We start from the raw sequence: 27,100 nt of genomic DNA on the forward strand, positions 1-27,100 counted from the left end.
CGTCATCAAGTTCGAGACCCTGGATCTCGACCCCGCCCTGTGCAACTGGGTACTGGACTTCCTGACGGGCCGCCCCCCCCCAGGTGGTGAGGGTAGGTAACAACATCTCCACCCCGCTGACCCTCAACACTGGGGCCCCACAAGGGTGCGTTCTGAGCCCTCCTGTACTCCCTGTTCACCCACGACTGTGTGGCCATGCACACCTCCAACTCAATCATCAAGTTTGCAGACGACACTACAGTGGTAGGCTTGATTACCAACAACAACAAGACAGCCTACAGGGGGGAGGTGAGGGCCCTCGGAGTGTGGTGTCAGGAAAATAACCTCACACTCAACGTCAACAAAACAAAGGAGATGATTGTGGACTTCAGGAAACAGCAGAGGGAGCACCCCCCTATCCACATCAACGGGACAGTAGTGGAGAGAGTAGAACGTTTTAAGTTTCTCGGCGTACACATCACGGACAAACTGAATTGGTCCACCCACACAGACAGCGTGGTGAAGAAGGCACAGCAGCGCCTCTTCAACCTCAGGAGGCTGAAGAAATTCTGCTTGTCACCAAAAGCGCTCACAAACTTCTACAGATGCACAATCGAGAGCCTCCTGTTGGGCTGTATCACTGCCTGGTACGGCAACTGCTCCGCCCACAACCGTAAGGCTCTCCAGAGGGTAGTGAGGTCTGCACAACACATCACCAGGGGAAAACTACCTGCCCTCCAGGACACCTACACCACCCGATGTCACAGGAAGGCCATAAAGATCATCAAGGACAACAACCACCCGAGCCACTGCCTGTTCACCCCGCTATCATCCAGAAGGCGAGGTCAGTACAGGTGCATCAAAGCAGGGACCGAGAGACTGAAAAACAGCATCTATCTCAAGGCCATCAGACTGTTAAACAGCCACCACTAACAATGAGTGGCTGCTGCCATACATGTAAAAAAATTATCACTAACCACTTTAAACAATGCCACTTAATATAATGTTTACATACCCTACATTACTCATCTCATATGTATATACTGTACTCTATACCACCTACTGCATCTTGCCTATGCCGTTCTGTACCATCACTCATTCATATATCTTTATGTACATATTCTTCATCCCTTTACACTTGTTGGGTTAGATTACTCGTTGGTTATTACTGCATTGTCGGAATTAGAAGCACAAGCATTTCGCTACAATCGCATTAACATCTGTGTATGTGACAAATCAAATTTGATTTGATTTGGAATAATCTGTCTCAAGAAGGAAAATCAGTACGTTAATGTAGTAGGGAAGCATCAATTTGATTCTTCTCACCATTCTCTTAAATGTCCACAAGAGGGCTCTACATGCAGTCAATGGATCACATTCTTCCTCGGAGAAAGCTTTAAAGTATTTTTAGTGGCATGAAAATAGCAGGGAATAAAATAGATCTGATCCACTGATTACAAACTACATGCAATTCTACATTCCACATTTCCACATTTCAATGTAATTTAACTAGCTATAACAGTCCAATTCTTTCCTCCAATTTGAGTGTCTGTTGCATTCCTGTCCTGACTGGCCCTGGGAAAGGTTGTGCTATACTGATGGACAGGCTGGATCCATCTGAGAGGGTAGAGCAGCACTAAGGAGCCTTTGAAGGCTGAGTCCAACGCTTGGCATCAGTACACTGGGCTCCATTCAAAGAGGCCGGCTCTTCAAAGGCCTGCTTTAGTAATGGTGGGAAGTCACACACTCCACTGAGGCTTCCTGCTGCACGGCCCTACCAGCCTTAATGTACCCCTCAGACTGGACCAAGAGAAGGGCCTATTTGATTTGTGTGTGCGTGAGTGTATGAGTCAGGTAAACATTTGACACCTTGGGATTAGGTTCACATTTCCCCCCAGCTTTCATGTGAAAGACAGCTTGTGTGAGTGTGTGCCACAGGCGGCTGGTGGCACCTTAATTAGGGAGGATGAGCTCATAGTAATGGATGGAACGGAATCAATGGAATGGTATCAAAGACATCAAACACATGGTTTCCATGTGTCTGGTACCATTCCATTCACTCCATTCCAGCCATTATTATAAGCCGTCCTCCCCTCAGCAGTCTCCTGTGTGTGTGTGTGTGTGTGTGTGTGTGTGTGTGTGTGTGTGTGTGTGTGTGTGTGTGTGTGTGTGCTTACCTTCACATTTGAGCCCCTGGCGGACGAGGCCCCATAGCATCTCCCCACAGTAGTCACAGAAGGTGGGCGCTTTGTAGGAGTGGACATATAGAGCATGAGGCCGGATCTGGAAGTCCCCTACTGTGGCTAAAGCTGCAATCCAGAGACAACATAAAACAGAAACATGGCAAACAAAACTAAAGGAAAGCAAATAAACTTCAAACACAGGAACCAAAGAATGAAAATGACAAAAAGAAGAAAAGGAATTAAGTGAATATGTTTAGTGTACACTGTAATGCAAAGGAATGTGATGCTGTTTTGTCATCCGTTAATAGTCAGATGATCTGGTATGTCTGTGCGCATAGAACTAGCTAGAACTCAGATCCAGGGAACAAACTGTTCACACGGTGGAGTCAAGGCATCCGTATCTGACAGTCTGACCTGGGAAGTACCCTATAAGCTCATATGGGACTCAGGAACAGCGGGAGACGCCAGAGGGAAAATATGTTCTGTTCCGAGGTCATGGTTTTTCTCACTAGGGCCAGTGCTATACCATCCCATTAACAACACAGTGCTACAACAGCCTCCTTACAGTAGGGGTCAGTACAGCAGAAATTAGGTTGTCTCACCGTTATCTGTTTCAGAGTGATCTGGCATTACAGAGCACACTAAAGACCAGACAGACAGACATTCAACAGAACAGGATCACATAATGATAATGGGTTATTGAGATGAGTTCATAGTATGGTTGAGTTCATAGCTGTTGTGGTTTGTGTTAGAGGGACTTTATGAGGTCATTCTTGGAAGGGACAGTTAGTTCACAGGAGTGACTCATCCAAGATAAGAGATAGATATTTGCTACCAAACCTGTGCAATTGCATCCCCTAAGGGCCAGAACTGGCAGTGAGAAGTAGCAGAGCAGGTCCAAATCAATATAATCTATACAGAGAAGTCTCTTTGGCACAATTCTTTTGCAATCATTTATGCTGTTGTGGTGTTACCACTGACCAACAAGGGAATATTTTATACCAGAATTTAGGTGAAAAACCCTGTGTGATGTCACTAACTATTTGTGTGGGGTTTTGTGTTTCAATGAGTTCATGGGCGTTTTTTTCAGGTTCAGTTCTCTAATAAGATCAAGATGAAATCCCAGCATCCCATGCAAGCTGCACCAGGGGCATTCTCTGTAGCTGTTGCCATGACGAGATACATATGGACACACACCAACTCCATATGAATAATATATATTTCATTAACTTTATCAGTGGAGGCTCCTCAGAGGAGGAAAAGGAGGACCATGCACCTCAGTTAATTTCATAAAAATAAACATTTTACAACATTAAAAAAGTTATCCTTTTTAGATAAAACTATACTAAATATATTCAAGTCACCAAATAATTGATTAAAACACTGTTTTGAAATAAAGGTCTATAGTAGCCTCAACAGCACTCTGTAGGGTAGCACCATGGTGTAGCTGGAGGACAGCTAGCTTCCGTCCTCCTCTTTGTACATTGACTTCAATACAAAACCTAGGAGGCTCTTGGTTCTCACCCCCTTCCATAGACTTACACAGTAATTATGATAACTTCCGGAGGACGTCTCCCGAGTGGCACAGCGGTCTAAGGCACTGCATCTCAGTGCTAGAGGAGTCACTACAGACCCTGGTTCGATGCCAGGCTATATCACAACCGGCCGTGATTGGGAGTCCCATAAGGCGGCGTACAATTGGCCCAGCGTTGTCTGGGTTTGGCCCGGGTAGGCCTTCATTGTAAATAAGAATATGTTCTTAACTGACTTGTCTAGTTCAATAAAAGTTAAATAAATAAAAACTTCCTCCAACCTATCAGAGCTCTTGCAGCATAAACTGTTGTCCACCCAATCAAAGGATCAGAGAATGTATCTAGTCCCGAAAACATAAGCTACAGCTAGCTAGCACTGCAGTGCATAAAATGTGTTGAGTAGTTGACTCAAAGTGAGAGAAAGACAATAGTTTAACAGTTTTGAACAAATTAATTTCTTCAAAAATAAAGGAGAAGCAGGAGAAAGAGTGTCATTTTTTTCACTTTCAGTTTCACTTACCTAGCTAGCAAATGCAGCTGACTTGTTTAGTTATTCAAACATCGGGCTCAAACAAAGGGATGCTATGCTAGCTGGCTGGCTATGACTATCCAACACAACACTGGAACTCTTCCAAGTCAAGGTTAGCTTTTGGTTTGATTCATTTATTGCCCCTGGGGACTGCCGGTGTAACTGCTTACTGACTATGCACTATAACGTTACTACATGACTGTAGCAGGTTAACTAACACATTCATTCTATTATCTATGTTGACTAGAACATTACTTTAGCTAATATGGTTAAACATTTTGACATACTGTATATATTTATTTATCTGGCCACGGACCCCCTGCACACCACACTTTGAGATCCCCTGAGCTAAGGTATGAGACATCTGAAACAAAAAATGTCTTTGGAGAACCAGATTTTGGGTTAAACTTCAAAGCGGAGAAAGAACTTTAAAAAAAATCACATGCCATCACACTGTTCATAGCTCACTGGCACAAACACATGAAAGAAGGTATTCATGGGCTTTTCAAACACATCAAGGAAAATGAACGGCCTCAATTTTATGAAATGGAGTTTGAGATATTTTGCATCAATCCCCACAGAAGATTGAGCCAATAAAGAGTTTTTCACAAGCAGCAGGCCTGAAATCAATGTGATGTCTGTTTGTTTTCATTTTTGACTAATCAGGCTTCACAAGTGTCCATCAGACATAATTCAAAAGGTTATTGTTTGTAGCATTCTTCACAGACTAAAAGATCTATAAAAGAAATATAATTTTCACATGTGTATACATCCATTTTGTATGTCATATCCTGTAATAATAGGAGGGAAACTGAGTGGGAAACAAACAGTGAGTGGGATTCTTGGAGCAAACAGCCCTCTCTCCATGTCCAACCCCCTGGTTAGGGATGACCTGTCCACTCTTTTCAGAGCCGCCCTGCACAGCCCAGCATGTTTATACTCAGTTGGTCCACTACAATCACTTACTGCAGAGAAAACAAGCCAGGCCCTTTGAGTCCAGCGCCAAGAGAAATCAGCTCTGGCCTCTAACAGTGAGGGAGGTTTTAGACCAAACCACTGAGCTGTTTGTCTCTCTCAGTCACAACTGAACAACAGGTCTCAAAGAATTCACCGGAATGAATGGTGTGTTTAAAGTATTAATTTAAATGAGAAGCAACTAAGGGAACGATAAATAGTATAATTAGAAAATTCCTGTTTTCAGTCTGCCAGACTAGAACAGCAACACATTTTTGAGATTGTATTGCACCAGTTTGACACACGTCGATCTCCTCAGCAGATGTAGGCCAACTACAAGGCTAAGACAAAGTAGCAGTGTCGGTGTAGAGCTTGCGGATGTGGAATTACTCTGACCTCACACAGTCATCCAGGTGCGGCACTGAGGCTGACACCTGTCAACCGTCTGAACCCAGAGGAAAGGAGACAGAGGAAACCAGTGGTCTCATGAATACACTCGCCTGGGGCTCACTGATATACACCAGCAGATCAGATCGATCCGGGACCAGAGTTATATTATGTCTGAATCCACGCAGACAATGCTTCTAGTTCTACACCAGGAAGAGAGGGATGTCCAGTCCAGGTGCTTCCCAATAGAGACGGATGGAACAGAATGCTTTTACAAGACAGTGTTTGTTACACTTAATAGTCAGCAGGAAACTGAAATCACGTGTGACAGGAAAAGAGAGGGGAAACTAGCCACCTGTGTCTCTGGAGGTGCGCTTTAGATAGGAGTGAAACAGTACTGTACGGCACACAGATTTGATTTAGAGAAGCCTTACTGAATTAGTACAGATAGCCTACAGGACAAGTGAAAAAGTTAATAAAACCCTTAGAGCTGAACTCAGATCAGTACTACTCACCAGAGAGCACCACCTCTATCAGATCTCCCTCGTGGATATCCTCTGCTGACGTCAGCCTCTGGAGGATGTTCTCAGAGTTCAAGTCATGGCGGAAGAGCAGGATTTTGTCATACATGCCAAAGAAGCCACACTCTGGGAACTGGGGAGGAAGAAGAAGAATAGTTGTGAGTATCCACTATGTGCAGAAGACATTGGGTGGGAACACTCCTAATTTACAACTCCACCAACAGTATACACACAATAACTCATATACACTTTTTGATATTGGCATCAGCTGATCAAGGCCCTGTCACCATATTCATTCAACAGTTGTTTGCTCTTCTTTTTTCCACTCATTTGGTTTGGTGACATTTATGATTATGGTCAGTGCGGTTTGTCATATTTCCTAGACAAGCGCTACTAATTTGTGGTGGCCCCCCATCTGATGAGGAGGAGTTTATATTGTATAGAGCTTCTCTGATTCATGAAGTAATGGCTGCCTTCATTTAGTCATCATAGCCAGAGCCAGCAGGCCAGTGGTGTAGGAACAGAACGGGGGCAAAGTCACAGTGGATGTACGTGGAATGAACATCAGGCTCAATATCACCGCAGAGAGAGAGAGCGAGAGAGAGAGAGTGCGCCTGAAACACAGCTGTTTAATTCACCCTAGCCACAACGAGACACACACACACTCCTGCTCCCGTTAACTACTTCCTGTGGCTAACGTCAGCAGTCAAACGTGGAGGATGGAAGAAAATCCACTGGCTCCGGAAAAGAGCTCACATTCAAACACCTTTATTCCCCTGAAACACTGCAACAGTGGACTGCACTGAAAACAGCAGAAGGAGATACCACTCAAATGGCCATTCAATACAGCATGCCATTGTTTTCCATACCGCAATTAATGTAGGCAGAATGCTATTCATTTTGCTCTATTGAGCTCAAAATGTGCCCATTAGGGGTATGCTATTGATAATGAAAAAGTTATCCAAATCATACTGACATAGCCATTGTAATAACACTGTAATAACTTTTCTAGTTGGTGGTGTGGAATAGTTACTGACTTTCACTAATTGTCTGTTTCACAAGTTTAAAAACTAAGAGTCTATATCTAAACCAATCATAGATGTCTGTTTCACAGGTTTAACATCTAAGAGTCTATATCTAAACCAATCATAGACGTCTGTTTCACAAGTTTAAAATCTAAGAGTCTATATCTAAACCAATCATAGATGTCTCTTTCACAGCACAGTACAGTACAGTACCGTAAAGAAAATAAAAGTAGAGTATGTCAGTACAATTCAGCACAGTACTGTACTATACTTTACAGTCCTGAACTCTAATCTACTCTGCTGTGCTCTACTGTGCTGTACTGAGGTCCAAACTTGTGAAACATAGATGTCTATGATGGGTACAGATTTGGTCCAGTTCGGACCAACCAAATTTGGTCTTGTTAGGGAGCTCATTAGAATAATAGCCATTGTGTAGAATAATACCTAAACATGCAAAGGAGGATATTAAGGTATTTCTACCTTTGTGTACCTATTCAGGATACATTACTATGAAGAGAATGACTTTAATTATGCATTTCTGTATACAGTCATGGCAAGTCTGCTGCCTCAAGTTTGTATGATGGCAATTTGCATATACTCCAGAATGTTATGAAGAGTGATCAGATGAATTGCAATTGCAATTAATTGCAAAGTCCCTATTTTCCATGCAAATGAACTGAATCCCCAAAAAACATTTCCACTGCATTTCCACTAAAGTTGATTCAGCTGCGGGATCGGGGCACCACCAGTACAGAGGTTTCTCAGGAATGGCAGCAGGCAGGTGTGAGTGCATCAGGTGTGAGTGCATCTCCATCTATGATGGAGCACCTTGCCATTAGGCAAAAGTGATAACTAAGTGGCTCGGGGAACAAAACATTGATATATTGGGTCCCTGGCCAGGAAACTCCCCAGACCTTAATCCCATTGAGAATTTGTGGTCAATCCTCAAGAGGCGGGTGGACAAACAAAAAAACACAAAACTCCAAGCATTGATTATGCAAGAATGGGCTGCCATCAGTCAGAAAAAAGTCAGGATGTGGCCCAGAAGTTAATTGACAGCATGCCAGGGCGGATTGCAGTGGTCTTGAAAAAGAAGGGTCAACACTGCAAATATTGACTCTTTGCAACTTCATGTAATTGTCAATAAAAGCCTTTGACACTTATGAAATGCTTGTAATTATACTTCAGTATTCCATAGTAACATCTGCCAAAAATATCTAAAGACACTGAAGCAGCAGACTTGAAAATTAATATTTGTGTCATTCTCAAAACTTTTGGCCACGACTGTTGTACAGATCAGCGACCCATGATGTCATTCTGTTACCATCATTCTGTTCCCGGGTGTTAATCCACTTCACTTACTGTAGTTCAACAACCAAAATAAATATTTTTCAATCTCAAGGTGCCATATCATAGCTTTACAGCCCATTGTTTCTGCAGACATCTATGAATCTTTATTCGGAGCAGATATGGTCACACAAAAAGGGAGATTTTACCGTCATTCTGTTACTAAACTTTACATCTGCACTGTTATTTGAGTAAATGTGTTTTTGTACAATTGTCAGTGGAAATTGTCAAAAGTAGTCCTTGTGCATAGAGGTGTGTGGCTTGTTTAACTTTGCAATCAATTTGTTTGGTATACTTTTAATGTGAAAAATCTGAGTTTCAGAGTCATTCTGTTGCTGTGGAATTGCCCTAGAAAAGACAGAACTGCCCTACTCGTTGACACTGAGTGAGTGAGTAGCCTTGGTTCTCAGCAGGCAGTCTGAGGTGCGCTCACTTCAACGGTATTATCCAGTAGCTGTGATGTAACCTCAAGGCAGCCAGGCAGTCAGTCAGTGCCGGGCTGGGGAGGGTCATGCTCTGGACTCTCGGATGAGGTAATGGCCCAGGCCAGCATACTTATAGTGAGAGAAACAGGGGAGAGGAGGGAGGAGGAGGAGCGGAAAACATCCTGAGAGGAGTGACAGAGGAGCAGCAGCCTCCTGCAACATGGGCAGGAAGTGAGCGAAGTCAATACTGAGCCACTTCCTGCTCCCAGACCCACAGCTTCCACACACCTTCCACTGCTCATGTCAAAACAGACGTTAAACACTCACAGGTTATGCACACATACATGCACACACACACTCACTAAATCCCTGGCTTGCGCACACCCACACAGGCTCACACACATCTGCCTACAGTACATCTTCTGTTCATACACACTAATGCAAAATCCATTGTGATTTCATGTATCAAAGTAGGACATTTAAATCCAACATTTCCACTGGACATGCAGTGCTGTACCCTGAAAAAGTAACCAGTCTCTTGTAGAGGTTGACCTATTATGATTTTTCAACGCCGATACCGATTATTGGAGGACCAAAAAAGCCAATACCGATTAATCGGCTGATTTTTATTTATTTATTTGTAATAATGACAATTACAACAATACTGAATGAACACTTATTTTAACTTAATAATACATCAATAAAAATCTATTTAGCCTTTAAATAAATAATGAAACATGTTCAATTTGGTTTAAATAATGTAAAAACAAAGTGTTGTAAAAGTGCAATATGTGCCATGTAAAAAAGCTAACGTTTGAGTTCCTTGCTCAGAACATGAGAACATATGAAAGTTGGTGGTTCCTTTTAACATGAGACTTCAATATTCCAAGGTAAGAGGTTTTAGGTTGTAGTTAATATAGTATTTACAGGACTATTTCTCTCTATACTATTTGTATTTCGTATACCTTTGACTATTGGATGTTCTTATAGGCACTATAGTATTGCCAGTGTAACAGTATAGCTTCCGTCCCTCTCCTCGCCCCTACCTGGGCTCAAACCAGGAACACATCGACAACAGCTACACTCGAAGCAGCGTTACCCATCGCGCCACAAAAGCTGCGGCCCTTGCAGAGCAAGGGGAATAACTATTCCAAGTCTCAGAGCAAGTGACGTTTGAAACGCTATTAACGCGCACCCCGCTAACTAGCTAGCCATTTCACATCAGTTACATCAGCCATTAGGCTGATAGGCTTGAAGTCATAAACAGCGCTGTGCTTGCGAAGAGCTGCTGGCAAAATGCACAAAAGTGCTGTTTGAATGAATGCTTACGAGCCTGCTGCTGCCTACCATCGCTCAGTCAGACTGCTCTATCAAATCTTAATTATAACATAACACACAGAAATACGAGCCTTTGGTCATTAATATGGTCGAATCCGGAAACTATCATTTCGAAAACCAAACGTTTATTATTTCAGTGAAATACGGAACCGTTCTGTATTTTATCTAATGGGTGGCATCCCTAAGTCTAAATATTCTTGTTACATTGTACAACCTTCAATGTATGTCATAATTACGTAAAATTCTGGCAAATTAGTTTGCAATGAGCCAGGCTGACCAAACTGTTGCATATACACTGACTCTGCGTGCAATGAATGCAAGAGAAGTGACACAATTTCACCTGGTTAATATTGCCTGCTAACCTGGATTTCATTTAGCTAAATATGCAGGTTTAAAAATATATACTTCTATGTAGTGATTTTAAGAAAGGCATTGGTGTTTATGATTAGGTACAGTTGTCCAACGATTGTGGTTTTTTCGCAAATGCGCTTTTGTTAAATCATCCCCCAGCGTTGCATCGTTTATATGATAAACTAGTAATATCATCAACCAAGTGTAGTTATAACTAGTGATTATGATTGATTGATTGTTTTTTATAAGATAAGTTTAATGCTAGCTAGCAACTTACCTTGGCTTCTACTGCTTTCGCGTAACAGGCAGTCTCCTTGTGGAGTGCAACGAAAGGCAGGTGGTTATAGCATTGGACTAGTTAACTGTAAGGGTGCAAGATAAGATACCCTGAGCCGACAAGGAGACAATCTGTCATTCTGCCCCTGAACAAGGCAGTTAACTCACCGTTCCTAGGCTGTCATTGAAAATAAGAATGTGTTCTTAACTGACTTGCCCAGTTAAAAAATTAAATAAAGGTATAAACATTTTTTTTTTTAAATCGACAAAATCGGCGCCCAAAAATACAGATTTCCGATTGTTATGAAAACTTGAAATCGGCCCTAATTAATCCGCCATTCTGATTAATCAGTCGACCTCTAGTCTCTTGCTAAACCTGCCTACGCTGTATGACACTGTAACCATGGATCTCCCACTCACTTTCTTACCTCAAAGGGGAGGTCGTGCCCTCAGCCTGGCAGGAAAACGATGCCCAGTTTCTGTGAAGGGCAGCAATGCCTTTCTTCATTCCTCTCATCTCTCCCTTCATGTAATGATGAAGTGTGTTTCCCCAAGCGCTCTGCCAGCCAGCCAGCCTTCATCGTCAGATGGAAGGGGTTGATAGGGGCTGTCAGGGAGGAAGACCGCCAGAGAAGGTCCTGGATGGATGTAGGAGGCCATCCTGTGTGGAGTTCATCAAAGTGGGCCCCTGGTGGAGGGCCCGTGCAGGGCTGTGTCTCGCTGCCAAGATGGCTGCTCTGGCAGGGCCACCTAACACAGCTGCTTCCCTATCAGGGTCACACACAATGCCCACGGAACAATGTGAGGCGTAACACAACGAGGCCCATGGACACCAGGGAAGGCACATGGTACGGCAGTGGGGAACACCTGGAGCTCCTAAAATGCTAATCTCCAGGGTGGTGGAGCCATGGCTGCATGGAAAGAGGACACCAGGAAAGAGGACAGGGGTAGGGGCTACACTGACAAACTATGCAAACTGCTTTTAAATGACTATAAATCATAATTGCTCTACTGGATTAACCCTTAAATAAAATCGTTATACACGCACCCTTAAACAGCTCATTCAATGTGTTTAGTCATCCTCTCTCCCCGTCCACTTCCAGTTAAGTCCCTAGAGCAGCAGAGCAGAGCCCGGCTGAAGGCCATGAAATCACGTAAACACTGATAAACTCCTGTGTTTAAAAGGCCTCCTTTAACCCCAATGTGTATGGAACATGAAAGGATCTGTCTGTTAGCTGTTGCCTTACATAACTGCATCATCATCCCCAGTGTTCCCAGCTGGCCAGGGCCCTGGCTCTAATCTGAGAGGCTAGCCGTAGCTTCTAGTCTAAAGCCTTTATACACAGCAGTCCAGTCTGCATCTCCTCCTGTAGGCCTGATTCAGTCTGATGAAGGTCCATGAACTGAAGTGTCGCTATGCGTTTGGTCTGTGTAGACTTTAGAGGTCAACCGATTATGATTATTCAACGCCGATACCGATTATTGGAGGACCAAAAAAGGCCGATACCACTGAATTGGACGATTTTTATATATATATTTATAGTAATGACAATTACAACAATAATGAATGAACAATGAACACTTTTATTTTAACTTAATATAATACATCAATAACATCAATTTAGTCTCAAATAAATAATGAAACATGTTCAATTTGGTTTAAATAATGCAAAAACAAAGTGTTGGAGAAGAAAGTAAAAGTGCAATATGTGCCATGTAAAAAAGCTAACGTTTAAGTTCCTTGCTCAGAACATGAGAACATATGAAAGCTGGTGGTTCCTTTTAACATGAGTCTTCAATATTCCCAGGTAAGAAGTTTTAGGTTGTAGTTATTATAGGACTATTTCTCTCTATACCATTTGTATTTCATATGCCTTTGACTATTGGATGTTCTAATAGGTACTTTAGTATTGCCAGCCTAATCTGGGGAGTTGATAGGCTTGAAGTCATAAACAGCGCAATGCTTGAAGCATTGCGAAGAGGTGCTGGCAAACGCAGGAAAGTGCTGTTTGAATGAATGCTTACGAGCCTGCTGCTGCCTACCACCGCTCAGTCAGACTGCTCTATCAAATCACAGACTTTATTATAATAACACACAGAAATACGAGCCTTAGGTCATTAATATAGTAAAATCCGGAAACTATCATTTTGCAAACAAAACGTTTATTCTTTCAGTGAAATACGGAACCGTTCCGTATTTTATCTAACGGGTGGCATCCATAAGTCTAAATGTTGCTGTTACATTGCACAACCTTCACTTCAATGTTATGTCATAATTACGTAAAATTCTGGCAAATTAGTTCGCAACGAGCCAGGCGGCCCAAACTGTTGCATATACCCTGACTCTGCGTGCAATGAACGCAAGAGAAGTGACACAATTTCCCTAGTTTAATATTGCCTGCTAACATGAATTTATTTTAACTAAATATGCAGGTTTAAAAAAATATATACTTCTGTGTATTGATTTTAAGAAAGGCATTGATGTTTATGGTTAGGTACATTTGTGTAACGATTGTGCTTTTTTCACAAATGCGCTTTTGTTAAATCATCCCCCGTATGGCGAAGTTGGCTGACTTTGTTAGGAAGAAATAGTCTTCACACAATTCGCAACAAGCCAGGCGGCCCAAACTGCTGCATATACACTGACTCTGTTGCACAGAACGCAAGAGAAGTGACACAATTTCCCTAGTTAAAATAAATTCATGTTAGCAGGCAATATTAACTAAATATGCAGGTTTAAAAATATATACTTGTGTATTGACTTTAAGAAAGGCTTTGTTGTTTATGGTTAGGTACACATTGGTGCAACGACATTGCTTTTTTCGTGAATGCGCTTGTTAAATCACCCGTTTGACGAAGTAGGCTGTGATTTCATTATAAATTAACAGGCATCGCATCGATTATATGCAACGCAGGACAAGCTAGATAAACTAGTAATATCATCAACCATGTGTACTTAGCTAGTGATTATGTTAAGATTGATTGTTTTTTACAAGATACATTTAATGCTAGCTAGCACCTTACCTTGGCTCCTTGGTGCACTCGCATAACAGGTAGCCAGTGCAATGTAATTGGCCATGATCGGTGTCCAAAAATGACGATTACCGATTGTTATGAAAACTTGAAATCAGCCCTAATTAATCGGCCATTCCGATTAATTGGTCGACCTCTAGTAGGCTAATCCATCCATGGCCAGAACTAGGACTGTAGACTAGTGGGAAGGAGGACCGAGGAGGCAAAGGTAAGGGACAGTGAGGGCGCTCAAACACACCATAACAATGACCCCAGGGTTAGGGCTACTGCTCCTGGCTTTAATGTAGCTGAGATAAGCTGGGGTCCATTGGAGAGCAGGGAGTTATGGGAGAAAAGAGATAAGATTCCAGAGGAGGAGAAGCGACCGCAAAGGCTCTGTGTGTGTTGGCAATGGCTGTGACGACAGGGTGCTGATAGGAGACTGTGAGAGCGAGGAGATCTCAGTGGATAGGGATCTTATGATAGCTGCCCTGCTTTCCACAAGATCCCACTTCAGACTTGGTGAATTCAGCACATTGGGATTTTATTGAGGAAGATTGCAGGGGTTTATAATAATGTAGATATGACTAAACAACATCAAGAAAGTATACCTTTACACAGCTTTATGTTTCCAAAACAAAAGGCCCAACCTAACCCCTGTCATACTTTAAAGTGATTGATGGCATGGCTCTTCCTGTGTCCAAAGTGAGATGTCAGGGTGAGGTTTTCCTCCATACGTCTGACATGCCTGCTCTCCAGACCCGGTGCCCGGGGCCAGCCCCCTCCACTTCCCCTCCTGCACTGCTCCGAGACCTGGTCAGCTGGAGTCACCTCCTGTTGGCAATGACTGTACTGAACATAATCATAAATATCACCAAACTAAATGAGAGGAAAAAACACTTTCCACTGCACGTGGTTCCCATTCCAGCACGGGAGCAGCCGCATGCAGCTCAGGGCTACAGAGGTTGTGTAGTTCAGTACTGGGGAAAGGGCTGTACATCTCCAATCTTGGTATGAGGAAGCCCATGTTAGGAAAGACCATGGGGGTATGAGGACACAGGAGGGAAGAGAATAAGCTGTGCAAGTTACTGAATAGTGTAGATTCAAAATGGGGAATAGCCTGGTGATTGGTTGCACGGGGAGGCACTTGCACTGGCAAGCTCTATCGTTGCTTTGTTGTTGTTAGGCAATAAAGATGACTAATGTAACCGAGTGGCATCCAGGCTGGTTAAAGAAATGACACACGGTTCGGGTTAGGTCCCATAGTGACTAAGCATGGCCTTTGTAATCAACACACACTGTGGCGCTAATAGCATACAGCCATTCAGCCCCCCTCCGCACAGAGACGCAGCGCGACCACACACACACACACTAAAGACACCAGTATGCCGAATCTGTGTGTGAGGTCCGCGCGGCAGACTGGAAAGCAGAGTGGAAAAGAGCTTTGACGTGGTAAGCTTTTGATAAACTGACTAATCTGCCATTGATATGCTAAATCCTGTTAAAGGCAGAAAGAGAGGGAAGGGAGGGATGTATGGGGCAGACGTGAAATATGGTACATTTCAATGAGTGCCAAAAACAAATAGCCCAGGAACAGACATGGAAAATCGAGTCTGACACAACTGTTCTGGTTTGAATGAACAAAACCATTAGTCTCAGGCTGCAGTTTGTCTCCGAGAAAAGAGATTTACTTCTTGCCTAACTGCAACACATTTAAAAATAACAATGAATCTAACATGCAAATGAATTTGAGTATTTATGTTGTCATAAATCACCAAGACTGCTCAAAGTAAGAATAACACACAGCATTGCTAGTATTCAGTAAAAGTAACAAGTACAAACCTATGCTGTATCTTGGCTGGTTCCCATGTATGGTGATCATTGATGACAAAGTAACACATTCTATTCATGCCTTTAAAAGCAAAACTATTTCAAATTCAGCCAAGGAAATGGGACATGTATTGCATGCTGTATGCAGGTATGGATGTGTGTGTGTGTGTGGGGGGGGGGTATTTTCACCATTGTAGAATAATAGTTAAGACATCAAAACTATGAAATAACACATATGGAATCACATAGTAACCAAACAAAAAGTGTTAAACAAATCAAAATATTATTGATATTCTTCAAAGTAGCCACCCTTTGCCTTAATGACAGCAAATGATAGTCCCACTAAGCGCAAACCAGATGGGATGGCGTATCACTGCAGAATGCTGTGGTACCCATGCTGGTTAAGTGTGCCTTGAATTCTAAATAAATCACTGACAGTGTCACCAGCAAAGTACCCCCAAACCATCACACCTCCTCCTCCATGCTTCACGGTGGGAACCACACATGCAGAGATCATCCATTCACATACTCTACGTCTCACAAAGACACAGCGAAACTCTCAAATTTGGACTCATCAAACCAAAGGACAGATTTCCACCGGTCTAATGTCCATTGCTTGTTGTTTCTTGGCCTAAGCAAGTCTCTTCTTCTTATTGCTGTCCTTTAGTAGTGGTTTCTTTGCAGCAATTCAACCATGAAGGCCTGATTCACGCAGTCTCCTCTGAACAGTTGATGTTGAGATATGTGCACATGAAGAAACTTTCAAAGTTCTTGAAATGTTCCTGTCTTAAAGTATGATGGACTGCCGTTTCTCTTTGCGTAATTTGAGCTGTTCTTGCCATAATATGGACTTTGTCTTTTACCAAATAGGGCTATCTTCTGTATACCACCCCTAACTTGTCACACAACTGATTGGCTCAAACGCATTAAGAAGACCTGTTAATTGAAATGCATTCCAGGTGACTACCATGAAGCTGGTTGAGAGAATGCCAAGAGTGTGCAAAGCTGTCATCAAGGCAAAGGGTTGCTACTTTGAGGAATATCAAATATGTTTTGATTTGTTTAACACTTTTTTGGTTACTACATGATTCCATGTGTTTCATAGTTTTCATAGTTTTGATGACGACTAAAAACAGATACACTATAAACTACGTTAAATGGACCTACAGTGCCTTCAGAAAGTATTCACAGAACGTTTTCTTTTTATTACATTTTTATTTAACCTTTATTTAACTAGGCAAGTCAGTTAAGAACAAATTCTTATTTACAATGACCGCCTACCAAAAGGCAAAAGGCCTCCTGCGGGGAATAATTAAAAAATTATTCTTATACACTACCATTCAAAAGTTTGGGGTCAAGTAGAAATGTCCTTGTTTTTGAAAAAAAAAAATCACATTTTTGTACGTTAAAATAACATCAAATTGATCAGAAATACAGTGTAGACATTGTTAATATTGTAAATGGCTATTGTAGCTGGAAACGGCAGATTTTTTTTAGGGAATATTTATTTCACCTTTATTTAACCGGGTAGGCAAATCTACATAGGCGTACAGAGGCCCATTATCAGCAACCATCACTCCTGTGTTCCAATGGCACGTTGTGTTAGCTAATCCAAGTTTATAATTTTAAAAGGCTACTTGATCATGAGAAAACCCTTTTGCAATTATGTTAGCATAGCTGAAAACTGTTGTTCTAATTAAAGAAGCAATAAAACTGGCCTTCTTTAGACTAGTTGAGTATCTGGAGCATCAGCGTTTGTGAGTTCAAGTACAGGCTCAAAATGGCCAGAAACAAATAACTTTCTTCTGAAACTCATCAGTCTATTCTTGTTCTGAGAAATTAAGTCTATTCCGTGCGAGAAATTGCCAAGAAACTGAAGATCTCGTACAACGCTGTGTACTACTCCCTTCACAGAACAGCGCAAACTGGTCTCTAACCAGAATAGAAAGAAGAGTGGGAGGCCCTGGTGCACAACTGAGCAAGAGGACAATCACATAAGAGTGTCTAGTTTGAGAAACAGACGCCTCACAAGTCCTCAACTGGCAGCTTCATTAAATAGTACCCGCAAAACACCAGCCTCAATGTCAACAGTGAAGAGGTGAATACGGGATGCTGGACTTCTTAAACCCTCAGAGGTAGTATTCACACCTGTGGAGAGAAGGGCATTCTTCTTACCAAACCACATGACCTTTGTTTTGGAGGTGTTCAGAACATGGTTAAGGGTATAGAAAGCTTGATGGACACTAAGAAAGCTTTGTGGTAGAGCATTTAACACAAAATCCAGGGAGGGGCTAGGTGAGTATAAGACTATCATCTGAATATAAATGGATGAGAGAGCTTCCTACTGCCTGAGCTATGTTGTTGATGTAAATTGAGAAGGAGCCTAGGATTGAGCCTTGGGGTACTACCTTGGTGACAGGCAGTGGCTGAGACATTCTTTGAGAGAGGTAGTTAGCAAACCAGGCCAAAGACCCCTCAGAGACACCAATACTCCTTAGCCGGCCCACAAGAATGGAATGGTCTCCCGTATCAAAAGCTGTGGCCAAATCAATAAAAATAACAGGACAACATTGCTTAGAATCAAGGGCAATGGTGACATCATTGAGGATCTTTAAGGTTGCAGTGACACATCCATAACCTGAGCGGAAACCAGATTGCATACCAGAGAGAATACTATAGACATCAAGAAAGCTAGTCAGTTGATTATTGCCAAGTTTTTCCAACACTTTTGATAAACAGGGCAACATAGAAATAGGCCTATAACAGTTAGGATCAGCTTGATCTTCCCCTTTAAATAAAGGACGAACCGTGTCTGCCTTCTAAGCAATGGGAACCTCCCTAGAAAGGAGAGACCGGTTAAAAAGGTTGGAGATGATAGGGGCAGCACCCTCAAGAAGGAGTCTAAACCATTTGACCCAGATGTTTTTTTGGGGTCAAGTTTCAGGAGCTCCTTTAGCACCTCGGGCTCAGTGACTGCCTGCAGAGAGAAACATTTTAGCGGGGCAGAGGAAAAAGAGGGAGAAGCATCGGGGAAAGTCGCATTAGAAGGGGTGGGAGATGAGGAAATGTTGGACGGGCAAGGAGGCATTGCTGAGTCAAATAGGAATCCTGACTTAATGAAGTGGTGATTAAAGAGCTCAGCCAGATGCTTCTTGTCAGCAACAACCACATCATCAACTTTAAGGGACAGCACGGGCAGCTGTGAGGAGGATGGTTTGTTCTCCATGTCTTCAACTGTTTTCCAGAACTTCTTGGGGTTAGACCCAGAGAGAGAGAACTGCTCCTTAAAGTAACTCCTTAAAGCACTTATTTCTCATTTGCCTGAACGAGAGCCAGTCAGCCTGAGTATGCGTGTGTCGAGCGTTTCTCCAAATGCAACTCGAGGTGAAGTAACTTTGCTAGATCACAGTTGAACCAGGGGCTGAACCTGTTTTAAAGTTCTCATTTTCTTTATGGGGGTGTTTGTTAACAATACCACTGAAAATATATTTTTTAAAAGGTCCAAGCATCTTCGACAGAGGGGATCAAGCTGATTCTATACCATTTTACAGAGGCCAGTTCATGAAGGAAGGCTTGCTCAGTAAAGTTTTTTTTAGCAAGTGTCTATGACAAATCAGGACAGGTCGTTTCACTGAGCAGGCATTATGAACACAGGCTGTAAAACAGTGATCACTAAGGTCATTACAGAAACCACCAGACTGATACCCATCAGGATTATTTATGAGGATAACATCGAGGAGAGTAGCCTTTCCTGAGTTTTTGGAGTCATACCATGAAATTGGTAAAAACCTGAGAAAGATTTAAGGAGGTGCTTTAGGACACCCATTGCTTTAGGACTTGGTCAGGTGGTTTAAGCCTGTCCCAGTTTAGGACACCTGGCAGGACAAATTCAGACTTAGTGTAAGGGGCCAGGAGAGAGCTTCGGGCAGGTAGGGTACAGGCCAGTGCTGATAGAGGATGATAGCACCCAGCAATAGTCAAAAAAGAGCTATTTGAAAGTTTAATGCTTAAAACCAGCAAATACAATTGATTGGGGACAGACTTGGTGGAGACAACCAAGCACTGAAGGTGATCCTTGGTAGAGATTGCCACTCCCCCACCTTCGGGAAGATCTGTCTTGCTGAAAAAGGTTATAACCAGAAAGGTTAACATCAGTATTCAAAACACTCTTCCTCAACCACATCTCAGCAATAACCAACACATCTGGATTGGAGCTGTGAATCCACACTTTCAATTGATACATTTTAGGTAATAAGCTTCTAGTGTTCTAACGTGCAGAAAACCCAGGCTTTAACGAGAGCAGAAATCAGTGAAGCAGATATCAGAGCACAAGATTAGGGCTAGATTAGGGCTAGATGGGCCAGGGTGTACATGCACATTTGAAGATATCATCAACAAAGCAGGCTAGAGGGGGTTATAGAATGGGAGGCCAAAAGTCTGTGTAACCAATAGAGAGTCAAAGTCCCGAATGTGGGAACAAACATAGTCTGACCCACGGTTGGGTAAAGAAAGGTCGTAGTCAACAAAGCATGCAGGAGTCATGAGGTAAATAGCAATATAGCAAAATGCACAAGAAAAAAATTAATATATAACGACTTGGGGCTAGCCATTGTAAGTTCAGATTCACTGAATTGTAGTTGTATCTCTTTGTCCTAGCAAACTTGGTAGGCTTAGCGTTCAGTCTCAGTTCCAGGTTGGATGGTGTTTTCAGGTTTCTCAAAGCTGTATAGCTTGGGAATAATAATCCTTGGATGTAAGAAGCATTCCAGGTAATTCAGGCCAAAATCAAGTTGTAGGTTTGGAGTGAAGGTTATGTTGTGTAGGGTAGCATCCTGTATAAGCTGTATAGTTTGGGAATAATAATCCTTGGATGTAAGAAGCATTCCAGGTAATTCAGGCCAAAATCAAGTTGTAGGTTTGGAGTGAAGGTTATGTTGTGTAGGGTAGCATCCTGTATATGTCCCTGCCAAAAAATCTAAGTTTGTCTCACTCTAATTCTATTTTTTTTTTAAAAACATGCTGAAAAATGTGGGAGCTCATCTGCTCCTGACCACGATAAAGCAAAGCATAAAGCAAAGCAGTGCGACACAAACAACACCACAGAGTTACACATGGAATAAACAAGCATACAGTCAATAAAACCATTTTAAAAAGAGTCTATATACAGTGTGTGAAAATGGCGTGAGGAGGTAAGGCAATGAATAGGCCATAGTAGCGAAGTAATTACAATTTATCAAATTAACACTGGAGTAATAGATGAGCAGATGGTGATGTGCAAGTAGAAATACTGGTGTGCAAAAGAGCAGAGAAGTAAATAAAAACAATATGGGGATGAGATAGGTAGATTGGGTGGGCAATTTACAGATGGGCTATGTAAAGCTGCAGCGATTGGTTAGCTGCTCAGATAGCTGATGTTTAAAGTTAGCGCGGGAAATATAAGTCTCCAGCTTCAGTGACCTGTTCGCTTTTCTTTAAGAAGTCCTAATGTTCTCCACTCATTACCTGTATTAACTGCACCTGTTTGAACTCGTTACCTGTATAAAAGACACCTGTCCACACACTCAATCAAACAGACTCCAACCTCTCCACAATGGACAAGACCAGAGAGGGTGTAAGGACATCAGGGATAAAACTGTAGACCTGCACAAGGCTGGGATTGGCTACAGGACAATAGGCTAGCAGCTTGGTGAGAAGGCAACAACTGTTGGCGCAATTATTTGAAAATGGAAGAAGTTCAAGATGACGGTCAATCACCCTCGGTCTGGGGCTCCATGCAAGATCTCACCTCGTGGGGCATCAATGATCACGAGGAAGGTGAGGGATCAGCCCAGAACTACATGGCAGGACCTGGTCAATGACCTGAAGAGAGCTGGGACCACAGTATCAAAGAAAACCATTAGTAACACACTACGCCGTCATGGGTTAAAATCCTGCAGCGCACGCAAGATCCCCCTGCTCAAGCCAGCGCATGTCCAGGCCTGTCTGAAGTTTGCCAATGACCATCTGGATGATCCAGAGGAGGAATGGGAGAAGGTCATGTGGTCTGATGAGACAAAAAGAGAGCTTTTTGGTCTAAACTCCACTCGCCGTGTTTGGAGGAAGAAGAAAGATGAGTACAACCCCAAGAACACCATCCCAACCGTGAAGCATGGAGGTGGAAACATCCTTCTTTGGGGATGCTTTTCTGCAAAGGGGACAGGACGACTGCACCGTATTGAGAGGAGGATGGATGGGGCCATGTATCGCGAGATCTTGGCCAACAACCTCCTTCCCTCAGTAAGAGCATTGAAGATGGGTTGTGGCTGGGTCTTCCAGCATGACAACGACCCGAAACACACAGCCAGGGCAACTAAGGAGTGGCTCCGTAAGAAGCATCTCAAGGTCCTGGAGTGGCCTAGCCAGTCTCCAGACCTGAACCCAATAGAAAATCTTTGGGGGGAGCTGAAAGTCCGTATTGCCCAGCGACAGCCCCGAAACCTGAAGGATCTGGAGAAGGTTTGTATGGAGTAGTGGGCCAAAATCCCTGCTGCAGTGTGTGCAAAAATATTTGTATTCTGTACAGGCTTCCTTCTTTTCACTCTGTCAATTAGGTTAGTATTGTGAAGTAACTACAATGTTGTTGATCCATCCTCAGTTTTCTCCTCACAGCCTTTAAACTCTGTAACTGTTTTAAAGTCACCATTCTTGTAACGCTCGTCCTCTTCTTCCGACGAGGAGTAAGAGATATCGAACTAATTTGCAGTGTGGTAAGTGTCCATAACGTTACTTTATTAACAAGAACACTAAACTACAAAATAACAACGTGAAATACTGAAACAAATGAAACAGTCCTGTGTGGCACAAATACTAACACGGAAAACAATCACCCACAACTCAAAAGTGAAACCAGGCTAGCTAAGTATGGTTCTCAATCAGGGACAACGATTGACAGCTACCTCTGATTGAGAACCATACCAGGCCAAACACAGAAATCCCAAATCATAAAAAAAGGAACATAGACAACCCACTCAACTCACGCCCTGACCGTACTAAACAAAGACATAACAACAGAACTAAGGTCGGAACGTGACAGTACCCCCCTCCCGCCCAAAGGTGCGGACTCCGGCCGCAAAACCTGAACCTATAGGGGACGGTCTGGGTGGGTGTCTATCTGCTGTGGCGGTTCTGGCGCAGGACGTGGACCCCACTCCACCATAGTCTTTCTCTGCCTCTTTAACCGCCTCCGTGGCCTCTTTAGAGTGGCGACCCTCGCCGCCGACCTCGGACTGGGGACCAATGGGTCCCAAATGGACGGAAGATTCCGGCAGCACCGGACGAACGGGAGATTCCGGCAGCACCAGACCGACGGGAGACTCGGGCAGCTCCGGAGTGAAGGGCGATTCCGGCAGCTCCGGAGTGACGGGCGATTCTGGCAGCTCCTGACTGACGAGCGGCTCTGGCAGCTCCAGACTGGTGGACGGCTCTGGCAGCCCCTGGCTGACGGATGCCTCTGGCAGCTCCTGGCTGACGGATGGCTCTTGCAGCTCCTGGCTGACGGACGGCTCTGGCAGCTCCTGGCTGACGGACGGCTCTGGCAGCTCCTGGTTGACGGATGGCTCTGGCAGCTCCTGGTTGACGGATGGCTCTGGCAGCTCCTGGTTGATGGACGGCTCTGGCAGCTCCTGGTTGACGGACGGCTCTGGCAGCTCCTGACTGACGGACGGCTCTGGCAGCTCATGACTGACGGACGGCTCTGGCAGCTCCTGACTGACGGATGGCTCTGGCAGCTCAGGACAGACGGGCGGCTCTGGCAGCTCAGGACAGACGGGTGGCTCTGGCAGCTCAGGACAGACGGGCGGCTCTGACAGCGCTGGGCAGGAGGAAGACTCTGGCAGCACTGGACAGGCGGGAGCACCTGTAGGGAGGAGACGGAGAGACAGCCTGGTGCGGGGGGCTGCCACCGGAGGGCTGGTGTGTGGAGGTGGCATCGGATAGACCGGACCGTGAAGGCGCACTGGAGGTCTCAAGCACCGAGCCTGCCCAACCCTACCTGGTTGAATGCTCCCCGTAGTCAGGCCAGTGCGGCGAGGTGGAATAGCCCACACTGGGCTGTGCTGGCGAACCGGGGACACCATGTGTAGGGCTGGTGCCATGTACCCCGGCCCGAGGAGTCACACTGGAGACCAGATGCGCTGAACCGGCTTTATGGCACCTGGCTCGATGCCCACTCTAGCCCGGCCGAAACGAGGCGCTGCTATGTACCGCACCGGGCTATACCTGCGCACCGGGGACACCGTGCGCCTCACGGCATAACACGGTGCCTGCCCGGTCCCTCTCTCTCCACGGTAAGCACAGGGAGTTGGCGCAGGTCTACAGTTAGTTGCCTGTGTGCACAACAGTAGGGTCACATTTTGTTTGTTTCTATTAAAATATGTGGAACTCTACGCACGCTGCGCCTTGGTCCCATCATTTCAACGATCGTGACAGAAGATCCCACCACAAGCGGACCAAGCAGCGTGGACAGGAGGAGCAGACATCATGGACATGGGAGGATATTTTGGACGGTAAAGGATCCTGGACGTGGGAAGAAATCATGGCCGGAAAGGATCGCCTTCCATGGAAGCAGACGGAAGCAGCAAGGGAGCATCAACGACGACTCCGGGGTTCGCAACCACGATGCAAGCACGAGAGGCAGCCCCCAATTTTTTTTTTTTTTTTGGGGGGGGCAAACGGGGTGATTGGTGGAGCCAGGTTTCAGACCAGAGCCAACTCCCCACACTCCCTTTCAGGCGCGTGTGACCGTTCAGGGAACATGTTATGAAGTGATACGCACTGTGTCTCCAGTGCGCATTCACGGCCCGGTGCGCTCGGTGCCAGCTCTCCGCACTTGCCGTGCAAAAATGAGCATCCAGCCAGGACGGGATGTGCAAGCTCTACGCTCTAGACCTCCAGTGAGCCTCCACAGTCTAGTACGTCCTGTGCCTCCTCCCCGCACTTGCCCTGAGGTGAGTGTCATCAGCCCGGTGCCACCTGTACTGGTCCCACGTATCAGGCCTCCAGTGCGCCTCCAAGGTCCAGTATGTCAAATCAAATCAAATTTGATTTGTCACATACACATGGTTAGCAGATGTTAATGCGAGTGTAGCGAAATGCTTGTGCTTCTAGTTCCGACAATGCAGTAATAACCAACAAGTAATCTAGCTAACAATTCCAAAACTACTAAATCAAATCAAATCAAATTTTATTTGTAGACACAGCAGATGTTAATAAGAAATGCTTGTGCTTCTAGTTCCGACAATGCAGTAATAACGAGCAAGTAATCTAACTAACAATTCCAAAAAAAACTACTGTCTTATACACAAAGGGGATAAAGAATATGTACATAAGGATATATGAATGAGTGATGGTACAGAGCAGCATAGGCAAGATACAGTAGATGATATTGAGTACAGTATATACATATGAGATAAGTATGTAAACCAAGTGGCATAGTTAAAGTGGCTAGTGATACATGTATTACATAAAGGATGCAGTCGATGATATAGAGTACAGTATCAACGTATGCATATGAGATGAACAATGTAGGGTAAGTAACATTATATAAGGTAGCATTGTTTAAAGTGGCTAGTGATATATTTACATCATTTCCCATCAATTCCCATGATTAAAGTGGCTGGAGTAGAGTCAGTGTCATTGACAGTGTGTTGGCAGTAGCCACTCAATGTTAGTGGTGGCTGTTTAACAGTCTGATGGCCTTGAGATAGAAGCTGTTTTTCAGTCTCTCGGTCCCTGCTTTGATGCACCTGTACTGACCTCGCCTTCTGGATGATAGCGGGGTGAACAGGCAGTGGCTCGGGTGGTTGTTGTCCTTGATGATCTTTATGGCCTTCCTGTGACATCGGGTGGTGTAGGTGTCCTGGAGGGCAGGTAGTTTGCCCCCGGTGATGCGTTGTGCAGACCTCACTACCCTCTGGAGAGCCTTACGGTTGTGGGTGGAGCAGTTGCCATACCAGGCGGTGATACAGCCTGACAGGATGGTCTCGATTGTGCATCTGTAGAAGTTTGTGAGTGCTTTTGGTGACAAGCCGAATTTCTTCAGCCTCCTGAGGTTGAAGAGGCGCTGCTGCGCCTTCTTCACGATGCTGTCTGTGTGGGTGGACCAATTCAGTTTGTCTGTGATGTGTACGCCGAGGAACTTAAAACTTACTACCCTCTCCACTACTGTTCCATCGATGTGGATAGGAGGGTGTTCCCTCTGCTGTTTCCTGAAGTCCACAATCATCTCCTTAGTTTTGTTGACGTTGAGTGTGAGGTTATTTTCCTGACACCACACTCCGAGGGCCCTCACCTCCTCCCTGTAGGCCGTCTCGTTGTTGTTGGTAATCAACCCTACCACTGTTGTGTCGCCCGCAAACTTGATGATTGAGTTGGAGGCGTGCGTGGCCACGCAGTCGTGGGTGTACAGGAGAGGGCTCAGAACGCACCCTTGTGGGGCCCCAGTGTTGAGGATCAGTGGGGTGGAGATGTTGTTGCCTACCCTCACCACCTGGGGGCGGCCCGTCAGGAAGTCCAGTACCCAGTTGCACAGGGCGGGTCGAGACCCAGGGTCTCGAGCTTGATGACGAGCTTGGAGGGCACTATGGTGTTAAATGCCGAGCTGTAGTCGATGAACAGCATTCTCACATAGGTATTCCTCTTGTCCAGATGGGTTAGGGCAGTGTGCAGTGTGGTTGAGATTGCATCGTCTGTGGACCTATTTGGGCGGTAAGCAAATTGGAGTGGGTCTAGGGTGTCAGGTAGGGTGGAGGTGATATGGTCCTTGACTAGTCTCTCAAAGCACTTCATGATGACGGAAGTGAGTGCTACGGTGCGGTAGTCGTTTAGCTCAGTTACCTTAGCTTTCTTGGGAACAGGAACAATGGTGGCCCTCTTGAAGCATGTGGGAACAACAGACTGGGATAGGGATTGATTGAATATGTCCGTAAACACACCAGCCAGCTGGTCTGCGCATGCTCTGAGGGCGCGGCTGGGGATGCCGTCTGGGCCTGCAGCCTTGCGAGGGTTGACACGTTTAAATGTTTTCCTCACGTCGGCTGCAGTGAAGGAGAGTCTGCATGTTTTGGTTGCGGGCCGTGTCAGTGGCACTGTATTGTCCTCTAAGCGGGCAAAAAAGTTATTTAGTCTGCCTGGGAGCAAGACATCCTGGTCCGTGACGGGGCTGGTTTTCTTTTTGTAATCCGTGATTGACTGTAGACCCTGCCACATACCTCGTGTCTGAGCTGTTGAATTGAGATTCTACTTTGTCTCTATACTGACGCTTAGCTTGTTTGATTGCCTTGCGGAGGGAATAGCTACACTGTTTGTATTCGGTCATGTTTCCGGTCACCTTGCCCTGATTAAAAGCAGTGGTTCGTGCTTTCAGTTTCACGCGA

At 44.5% G+C, this 27,100-nt stretch overlaps 1 protein-coding gene across 2 annotated transcripts in view; it reads right to left on the reverse strand.

The window, feature by feature from the left end:
- Positions 1-27,100, reverse strand: part of prkd3 (protein kinase D3) — a 66,294-nt gene that overhangs the window by 16,702 nt on the left and 22,492 nt on the right. For both annotated transcript variants that reach the window (XM_024429913.2, XM_024429912.2), the window contains exons 3-4: positions 6,080-6,218; positions 2,157-2,288 (exon numbers count right to left, since the gene is read on the reverse strand). In XM_024429913.2, the coding sequence (XP_024285681.1) occupies positions 2,157-2,288; positions 6,080-6,218 (271 nt within the window). The remainder of the gene's footprint in view (positions 1-2,156; positions 2,289-6,079; positions 6,219-27,100) is intronic.

Source organism: Oncorhynchus tshawytscha, linkage group LG08 (assembly GCF_018296145.1).
Source record: "Oncorhynchus tshawytscha isolate Ot180627B linkage group LG08, Otsh_v2.0, whole genome shotgun sequence".
NCBI classification, from domain to species: Eukaryota; Metazoa; Chordata; class Actinopteri; order Salmoniformes; family Salmonidae; genus Oncorhynchus; species Oncorhynchus tshawytscha.